The sequence below is a fragment of the Cyprinodon variegatus genome, unplaced genomic scaffold (genome assembly GCF_000732505.1).
Source record: "Cyprinodon variegatus isolate N-32 unplaced genomic scaffold, C_variegatus-1.0 Scaffold328, whole genome shotgun sequence".
NCBI lineage: Eukaryota > Metazoa > Chordata > Actinopteri > Cyprinodontiformes > Cyprinodontidae > Cyprinodon > Cyprinodon variegatus.
Window position 1 is genome coordinate 356,352 of NW_015150781.1, and position 10,135 is coordinate 366,486.

A 10,135-nucleotide genomic window follows, 5' to 3' on the forward strand; every position below is an offset into this window, starting at 1 on the left:
AGGACAAACAACCATTCACACTCACCTAAGGAGGATTAAGAGAAGCCAATTAACCTAACATCATGTTTTTGGACTGTAGGAGGAATTAATCTTTTTCATAAGTTACACATTATACAACATCTAATTTTTTTATTTTTTTTTTTATTAACTTTTTTTATCTGAGCTCTGATTTCCGGTTGCCAGAACTTTAATATTAAAAGAAAAGAAAGAAGAAATTTATTTATACCATTACTTTATTCTTTGGCGCTCAGACCTCGGCAGGAAACATTAGCGCTGAATTTTGATCGATATGCATGAACAAAAGTCATTTCCCTCTGGGATTGTTAAAGTATTTCTGATTCTGATTCTGAACAGGAGCAAAGAACAGGGATGTTTCCCCCCCAGGCCTGAAACTGGTGGTGGAGTGGAGATAGATGGAGTTGGTCAGTCTGTAGACTGCTGGTTGGAGAGACGGTCTGCTGAGCTTTATGGGGAGATCCAGTGGACTGCGTGAGCTGATACTAGAGCTTCACTCAGGGACCTGGAAGATGGAAGTTTGATGAGCAAGCATGAAGCGACAGTGGAGAGGAAAAACTCCCCTTTTGGAAGAAACCTCTGGCAGAACCAGACTCAACATGGCGGTCTGCTGCCGGACCGGTTGAGATGAGACGTGGAACGCAGTGAGAGTCCAGGAGGAATGACGCTCTGATGAAGCTTTAGCTACGATGGTGGAGGAGGGGCTGGAGGGGGGGTGGAAACGGGGTCATCTGAATGACATCACAGCGCATCCACCGCCTGTTTACTAGGAGCAGACGGAGTTTCAGATCGGAGGCCTTTTAAGATGAACTCTGGATGCTGATTGGCTTTCATGGAGGTGTGGTTCAAAGCTGATTGGCTGCATCGCAGGTGGATGAAGGAGACCAATGAGTTCCTTCAGTTGAACTTCTGCCTAGGATCCATTTGAGACCCTGAAAAGTTTGTCTGAAATGTACTTCCTATTTTAGCAGATAAGAAGACATACATTTTTATGTTAAACGTTTATAAATCACTAAAGCCATGTTTTTCTAAAGACCAATATAAATGTAAAACAGAGAAAGCAGGTGAAGCTCTGTAAACAGAACACTATATAAACTAAGAAACCTACTTTAACAATGAAATCAAGACTGCAGTTCCATCAAATTAATGATTTCATGAACAATTAATTTTAATGTCCTTATTTAAGTTAACTTGTACTATAGGATAACTAGATTTCATAATTTATCATGTTTATTTCAGGAATTAATTCAATGTGGCTCGCTTTATCGACAGTAGGCTGACAGGAAAGTGCGAATGAGAGAGGGGGGGAGACATGCGGGTTGGAACCCGGGTCGCCCGGCCTCTGTACATGGGTCATGCATGCTAACCACGGCACCACCTGCACGCCCAGTAAAGCAGCAATGTTTAACAGATTCTTTACACACAGAATCATGTATTTACAAACTTTTATGGTGTAGAGCTGAGGACATACCCAAAACTGTAATCCCCCATATCTCCCTTTTCATTAATTGATGCAATGGTTACAGCTATATTTAATCTAACTTAAATCACATTAATGAGAGTGATTGCATATTCCTATTTGAGTATCTTTCATTAGAGAATCGTATAACTGAGTGGAGATCAGATTAAAATATCCAGAAAATGGGGGATCCTGCTTCTTCAGCAAGAAAAACGTTCATATAAAGACCTCGTCCTGTTTTTTATTTCAAAATAATCTCTAAAAACACCTTTTTTTGTTGTTGTTTTAGGATTTTTATATACATTGCTGATAGATGCAGGAATGGATCCCGGGGATATTTCAGCCCTCCATTACACCCAGGGGTGGATTTAGTAAATATGGGGCCCTAGGCAAAGACAGGCAGGGGCCCCTCTGAATTGATAACACATCAAACAGCCCCATTCTACAGATATAGAAATGTTAATAGAATAGACATCCATTATCTGTTCTAGGTTGTGTCCCTCTCTTCTTGTCCCTTTTCTTCTTGTTTTCCTCTCTATGTTTTGTACTCAGCTGACTTTTCATGCTGTCTCTAAAGGAATAAAAAAATGCGGGGAAAAAAATGCGCTTCTGCAAGCCTTTCAATCACGTTTCCCCGCCCACTCGCGTCAGACTGAAAATTGTTTGGAACTAAAGAAAAGGACAATGAAAGACATTGATTTCAATCTGAAAATATAAAATCTAAAACTGCAATAAAGAAAAGAAATAAAAAAGAAAAAGTGTAATTAAAATACTAAACTGAATTTAGATTCAAATCTTATTATTTTATGTTTATAAGGAAACATTTGACATTAAATATCACTTCTATTTTTTCTGTTTCCACTTTTATTTTTTGAGTTTCAAGTGAGATTTGTAAGTTAATTTCTGACTCCAGGGACAGAAATGAGTCCACAGAGCTCAACACACGCGCCACACTTTCCAGATTTCTGACTGAAAAATTCTGTAAAACTTCCAGCCTTCTGCTTCCACCTCACAGTTTGGCTGTTCGTATTTAACTCTTACAGAAAATCCACATTTTGAGATTAGAATATAAAAACAGAGGTTCACAAAACATCACTGCTCTTGCATATCAAGTTATATGTGTAGGAATATGTTGTTTTTTTATCTTAAACGTTGAACAGCAGATTTTAAAGGTCATCAGATTATTGGATTATTAGTGAATCTGACACTTTTTATCATCCAGGTACTAATTTGCATAAACTTCAGAAACGTCTTCAGCAGAGGGCAACCTCCCAGCATCACTGTCATTGTGTGTGTGGCCGCAGCCAGGTTCCAGGATGTGATTGGTGGAGGAAGGCAGCGGAGGGGGGGGCGGCTGTCCAATGAGGAGCAGCCTGTGAGGTAGAGGTCTAATATAGGAGCATCTTTATTATAGGAGTCATTCGGAGTGGGAAGGCAGACAGGAGGTCGGCAGGAGTTTCTTCTCCTGGTCTTTTTTTCTTTCCTGACTTTAAGGAGAAACTTCCAGAGTCACATCTTGGTGACCTTTTTAACAACCAAAGCACCTCTGGTTGGTTTCCTTCCTCTGCGAGGCGTTTCTTCCCAGAACAAAATCACCAAAACGGAGCCGAACGAGGAAGAAGGACAACGAGCAACCCTCACTTCTGCAATCATGATGTCGATGAACAGCAAGCAGCCTTTCAGCATGCATCCCATCCTGCACGAGCCTAAATACACGCCGCTGCACTCCAGCTCCGAGGCCATCCGCAGAGCATGCCTGCCCACACCGTCGGTGAGTCTGTGCGTCCTGGAGGCTTTTATGGGGAGGGTTCCATCTGCATCGATTGTCTAAAATACTAAAAAAGAAACAGAAAAGTTTAAATTCGGTCTAAATCCGTTTTAGAACTTTTTTTGTTGTTTAAATCATTATTTTTTCTTTTGTTTACGAAAATAAAAACTGCCTCTTATCCGTTTTATAAAAGGAAACAGAAATATAAAACTCGCATTTATAGTTTGTCTTAAAATGTTTCTGATAAATAATAAATTGGGTTAAAAAAAACAATAAATAAAAGGAAAGAAGGCCAATTTATTCCGAAGCAGCAGGTTATAGTTAAAATATATATTTAAAAAAACTAAAGCTTCATTTTCCGAAAGAGAAAAAAAAAAAGTTAGATGTGGAGGAGAGCGCGTTGAATGGAGAGCGCGTGGAGTGGACTCCCCACGCGCGTCTTATCTCATATTGTCCAATCCATATTCAAACCGGCCTCGTTTCATTGTCTGCAGGAATTATTTAGGAGATCGTAAATATAAATTTTGAATGAATTTCTTTCCACGCGGAGAATCGCGTGGCAGGTTGGACTGTTGGTTTATAAAGGTTAATTAAATGTTTTATTTAGTCTCCCTTTGCATTATGATTTATTTTATACAGAAAAAATAAAGAAACAAAAACGCAACGAAGTTTTTTTTATTATAAAATTTAAAATATTTTATATATAAACCCTATTTTTGTTCATGTTTTCTGTCCTATAAGCGATTAAGAGCTTCGTTATTAGAACAGTGGATCTAATGAAGGATCCTTCAGTTGGATGAAGTTGTGATTTTGGGGCCCCTCTAACTCCTCCGTGCTCCTCTAACTCCTCCATCCTCCCCTAACTCCTCCGTCCTCCCCTAACTCCTCCGTCCTCCTCTAACTCCTCCGTGCTCCTCTAACTCCTCCGTCCTCCTCTCAGCTGCAGGGAAACATCTTCGCCGGCTTCGATGAGTCGCTGCTGCAGAGAGCAGAGGCCCTGGCTGCGGTGGACATCGTGGCCCAGAAGAGTCACCCTTTCAAGCCTGATGCCACCTACCACACCATGACCACGATGACCAGCATGACCTGCACCCCCACCTCTTCCTCCGCACACCTGCACCACCCCTCGGTGCTGACCTCACACCACCACCCTGCGCACCACCAGCCGGCGCAGGGTTTGGAAGGAGACCTGCTGGACCATCTAACGCCCGGCATCTCTCTGGGGGGCATGCCCGGCTCGGACGTCTGCTCCACGGCTTCGCACACGGCTCATGCCGCCGCTCACATGTCGGCCATCAACCACATGCAGCACCATCATCACACTCAGTCCATGAACATCCACCCACACGGGCTGGCCTCCCACGGCTCCCTGGGGGGCGCCGGCGGGGACGCGGAGCCCGACCCCCGGGAGCTGGAGTCCTTCGCTGAGCGCTTCAAACAGAGGCGGATCAAACTGGGGGTCACTCAGGCCGATGTGGGGGCGGCTCTGGCCAACCTCAAGATCCCTGGAGTGGGCTGCCTGAGCCAGAGCACCATCTGCAGGTTCGAGTCTCTGACCCTGTCGCACAACAACATGGTGGCCCTGAAGCCCATCCTGGAGGCCTGGCTGGAGGAGGCGGAGCGCGCGCAACGGGAGAAGATGTCCAAGCCGGAGATCTTCAACGGCGGCGATAAGAAGAGGAAACGCACGTCCATCGCGGCGCCGGAGAAGCGCTCCCTGGAGGCTTATTTTGCGGTGCAGCCGCGGCCTTCGTCGGAGAAGATCGCCGCGATCGCCGAGAAACTGGACTTGAAAAAAAACGTGGTCCGCGTTTGGTTTTGCAATCAGAGGCAAAAGCAGAAACGGATGAAGTTTTCTGCAACGCACTGAAGCTGACTGCGGCGGAGCCGCGGCTCTCTGAGCCGCTTTCCACAAACACTAACTAGAGACAAGCTGCCGGAGCGGCTCTGCTGCTGGAGCCGCCCTGTCAGAACCAACAAGGTACCGGAGAACCTGCGTCAGACCCGCAGGGAGCGGAGAGGCGCGGCGCGGCGCACAGCCAAGGCCGCAAGGCCGTTAAAACGCGCACTTAGAACTAAATCCCTTAGTGAGTCAGAAATAACCTGATCACCTTCATTTATTACATTATTAAAGTATTATTTTAATTCAATTGAAGCTTTTAGGAAATGAAGTTTAAATTTTAGAGCGGATAGAATGAAACATCCCAGATCATCGCGGATCAGATGAGAACTTCAACCACATCACCTCCTACTCAGGTTTATAATCAAAATTAATAGTTTTGATTCTAAAATAAAAATGTTATCAGATATTAGTTTTAGAAATTAAATACACTCATCCTTTACAAAAAAGAGACTAAACTTAGGCCTTATAATGAACCAATAAGTTCTTAATAATACTTGGATAATTTATGAACATAATAATTATAAGTTTAAATGCTAAAAGACACTTAATCAAAATACACTACAAAAAATTAAATCTAAATAAGTCATTTTTGCTTAAATTGAGTTAATTTTTATTGATTTGAGGAGGTAGCTAATGGAGACACTTTGCCACATTTACATTTAAAATAAGAAAACAAACTATTGTTATTTCAAATGCAGATTATCTAATTATCTTATTTTAGGAGTAAAAATACTAATTCCTTTGGCAAATCATCTTATTTACCTACTAAAATTAAGGTTAAATAGACTTAATTTAAGAAATGTTTTACTTATTTCTAGATGGTTTTTGCAGTGTACATAACACATTTTGAATTGTTTTAACCTAAAGTGGTTAAATATTTACTAATTTAGCTCATTTGGCTCACATGGTTTTGCATTCCATGATAAAAATAAATAAAAACAAATAAAATGTTTTTGGTAAAGCCACAAAATAGAGAATGTTAAAACAATAAAAAAATAATAAGGTCTACACTATAAAAACGAATTTGAAAGGGTTTTAAATATTAACCATTAAAATAATTTAGATTTCAATAACACCATATTGGTCAAGTAGGCCTAATGGTAAAATTATTTTTTTTCTTCTTCTTTTTCTTTCTTTTTCTTTTTTTTTTCTTTTTTTGCAATCAACTCTTATTTACATTTGCTAACAACAGTTTTTTTTGTTATGGGTCTCAGTAGAAATGAATACATCTGTTAAGAAATATCATGAAATCAGTGGCTGAGAAATTTTATAAATTTCAAAAAATAAATCTGATTTTATTTAGCATTTGCTTGTTTAGCAACAGTGCTAAATTAAAACATTTCTAACTAACTCAGTTTCTTAACCCCAAAGCCGATGGAGCTTCTATAAAGACCTTTTACTGATTATTCCATTCATTATTTCAGGCCTGAACCTCAGCATGGTTGCAGGTTTGACTCCAGCTTTAGAGCTAAACTCTAAAGAACAGATTTAGATTCTTCCTCTAATATGGAAACTTTTTCTACCAAAAGCATCATGAGAATTTTTGTTTTTTTTTGGTTTTTAAGTGCATTTATAAAAACACCTGCAGTGATATTTCAGCCTCACTGACATGAGAATAAAGGCGGATTTAATCTTTGTTTTCAGGATGTTATGAAGCGATTCACATTTTAAAGATATAAAATAATACATTTCAGTAGTTTTCTCAGATTTGCTTATATTTTAGGTAAAGTTTAAAAGGTTATACTCAAAACAACCCTGATCAGCTGGGCACCGTTTATATCAGGATAAGATGCATCCTGAAACCAATTTTATTTCTTTGCTTGTAGCATAAAAAATGCATAATAACAGTTTGGCAGGAGTTAATTAATTTACCTTTTATTTTAACCTATAAAGAGGTTAGCCATGCTGGAATTAGTAACCATTATTAATTATTTTTCTTTTTGAACTTACACCTAATATATATATTTTAAAAGTTTAATAATTCAGGTTTAATATCCTTTCTAAATTCGTTTCTACAGTGTAAGATGAACAACAGCGAGTTCTCAGAGAACCTTCTAAGTGTTCAATCAGAACGCTTCCTTGTTTAAGGAGGATTCCCCGCCTGCTGCGCCATTTTGCTCAGATGCGCATCACTCTTGCGCATCTGAAGACTTTTCGCCGCTAAGCCAGTTTAAGAACTCTTGATTTCCGCCTTTTCCAGCAGGATGTACCTTGTTTGGTCCTGACAGTGGAGACAGAAAAGACTCTCAGAGCTGTTTGGATCTGAATAAACTGCTTTTCTCTGACTGAAGAGAAAAGGCAACCATTGTGGCTGAGAAAGTCATTGTACAAAACATGAAAAATACTAACAGCGGGATTTGAGGCATAATAGTTCATATTAGCCTCTTTGGCCCGGATAGTTCTTTTTTATATTTATCATTGTACATAATTGTGAATATTTGCACTTCCATGTGTGGAAACTCGCATTGAAATGTATTGAATTCTCCTCCGAGGACTTTTTGTTTGGTAGCTCACTAGTTTGGGGGATAAATGAGTATAAAAAGATGACGTCAGGTTATGCAGCTCAGTATTTGCAATTAGCGTAATTGGTTAAACCAGAGAAAATGGTAGAAAGGGGTGATGTATTTGCAGTGCTTCCTACCCCCCCTCCCCCCCCCCACCCCCCCTACTGAATGCATTGCAATAAAGTGCAAACTCACACTCACTCACGTATGTAAACACGCACGGATTTACACATTGACACGGCGTAGCTGTGCGTCTACCTCATTACGCAAGTGATGGCACATTTCTGGTGATAAAAACACTGTCTGTTAGTTTTTCTGTTCGTTTCTTTTGCCACTGGCTGCATTAGGCCTCTAGAAGAGTCACTGACGTGTGAAACCTGTTCACCATGACGATGCTTCGACAATCAGATGATTATTAGTAGTGATGTTTTCCCGCCTCTCATGAAAACCAATGAGTTTGACTCCTGATCACTGATCCGTTTGTGGAGCGCACTTTGTAGATATTTTGATGAAGGGAGGGTATGGTCGGCCTTATTTATACATATTTTCAACACTTCTGAAAAAAATATAATTGATTTTGTTATTTTTTATTGTTATTTATTTGAATTTAATTTATTCTGAAAAAACCCGTAACATTTCATTTGTGAAAGTGTTCTCTAAATGTGTCTGTAAAGCTGCAGAAGCTGAAATAAACTGTGCACGTTTTACTTCTCAGAGCCTTTCTTCATGGTTTTACCAGCTAGTGTTTTATTCACTATTTTAAAGTAAGCATTAAATAGTGCAGCGGAGCTTGGATGTGCAACGCTCACATTTCTGCGCCTTTTAGAGACGTTTTCCGCACAGAGCAGAGCAGCTGCCGCAGTGAAACAGGAGAAGCCCCAGAGGTGAAGGAGCTCCGCCTGAAAGCTGCGATCCCAGCGGTGATGAAGAGCTTCTGATGATGAGTGACTCTGATATTGATCAACGTTGCATGTTATAAAGAAAACTATTCAATGGTGCCTGGTGCCCCTTCAACCGCATAGAGGACTGAGCGGATGAATACTTTTTACACAAGTTTTCAATTTTATTCTTCTTTTATGGAGAGAGGGAAACAAGAGTTAAGAGCTAAACCACAGTTATCATCAGGCTATCAGAGAGAGCAACTAAAATAAAACCTTGCACTGCTACAACATTTAAAATAAAGTAATTTCCAGAAAGTACATAAAAGTATTTTTTAAATCATCAGACTGGATTCAAAGAGCAGAATAATTAGGCTGAACAAAAAGGAAAGCTGTTTTAAAACATTTAGTAACGCCTGGTTATTTTATTTTGTTATTTATTTTATTTTGTTTTTTTGTGCAGTTTTAGAAATGATTTTGCTCAAGTGAGTAAAATTCCTCCACAGCAACAGAAATGATCACAACAGTTTAAAAATATGGATCATTTAAGATAAATGCTGGTTTTCAAAGCACCGACATGAAATAAGAGGTTATAGTGAAAAACAGGCTGTTAACATTAAATTACCTTTAAGCGGCACAGAAACACTTTTAGGAAAATGTTATTTAAAAAAAAATAGAATTACATCTAAAGTACAAATAGAAAGAAGAAATAGATAATATGAAAAATGATTAATATTTTGGATATATTATTTTTAACAATTCGTTTCTTTCTTTCTTTCTTTCTTTCTTTCTTTCTTTCTTTCTTTCTTTCTTTCTTTCTTTCTTTCTTTCTTTCTTTCTTTCTATATTAATCTATTACAACCTAATTAACACTTTCAGTGACGCTCATTATGACTCCAGGGTCAATACTAAGAATATATTTAATAATATCCTGAGTAATATTATTATTATTTGAAAAACCATAGTGATTAATTACAGTAAACCATAAATTAGCTCATAATATATTTTATTAGATTAACTGGAAAAGGCCGCAGCTCTAAGTGTAAAATTTCACAATAGTCTTAATTTAAAAAAGGAAAATCCTTTATTTTAATTTAAATTTTTTTAAATAAACACATTTATTTTAGCGCAGCCTGCCTCAGTGGGAGGTTTGGGTCAATAAAGACATTATTAATGAATAATAAATATCAGCTGTTATGATACTATTGATTTCTGAGGGTGTTTGTTAAGAAGATGCAGTTTTTGCGCAGCGCTGTAGAAGCAGGAGCTCAGGCCCTTCATCCCCATCGGAGCAACAATACAGGCCCTCAGAGCAGCAGGAGCCCAAACAAGGACCTGGGGACCCCCCCCCACCCCCTTTTTTATTTTTATTTTTGTTTGTTTTCTTTTGCTTTTAACAACATTTTGTATTTTTTTTTCTTCCATAAAATATTTTCTTTTAAACCTTCTCATTTAATTTCTCTCTCTTAAAACACAAACACACATAAACCTATTTAAATAAAAAAATAAAATAAAAAAAATGAGGAAAAATAAACAAAAAGGCCTCTAATGAAATTATTAAACTGAATATATTGGCAGCAAAAAGCTTAATGGGCCTTTAACATTTAA

The 10,135-nt window shown here is 38.8% G+C and overlaps 1 protein-coding gene across 1 annotated transcript; it reads left to right on the forward strand.

Moving 5' to 3' along the window:
- The first annotated feature begins 2,908 nt into the window (after window positions 1-2,908).
- On the forward strand, window positions 2,909-5,815 carry LOC107091184 (brain-specific homeobox/POU domain protein 3-like). Its single transcript, XM_015384972.1, has 2 exons — window positions 2,909-3,245; window positions 4,183-5,815. Exons 1-2 carry the CDS (start codon window positions 3,126-3,128, stop codon window positions 5,110-5,112), a joined length of 1,050 nt encoding a protein of 349 aa, XP_015240458.1. The 5' UTR covers window positions 2,909-3,125; the 3' UTR covers window positions 5,113-5,815.
- The last annotated feature ends 4,320 nt before the right edge of the window (window positions 5,816-10,135 follow it).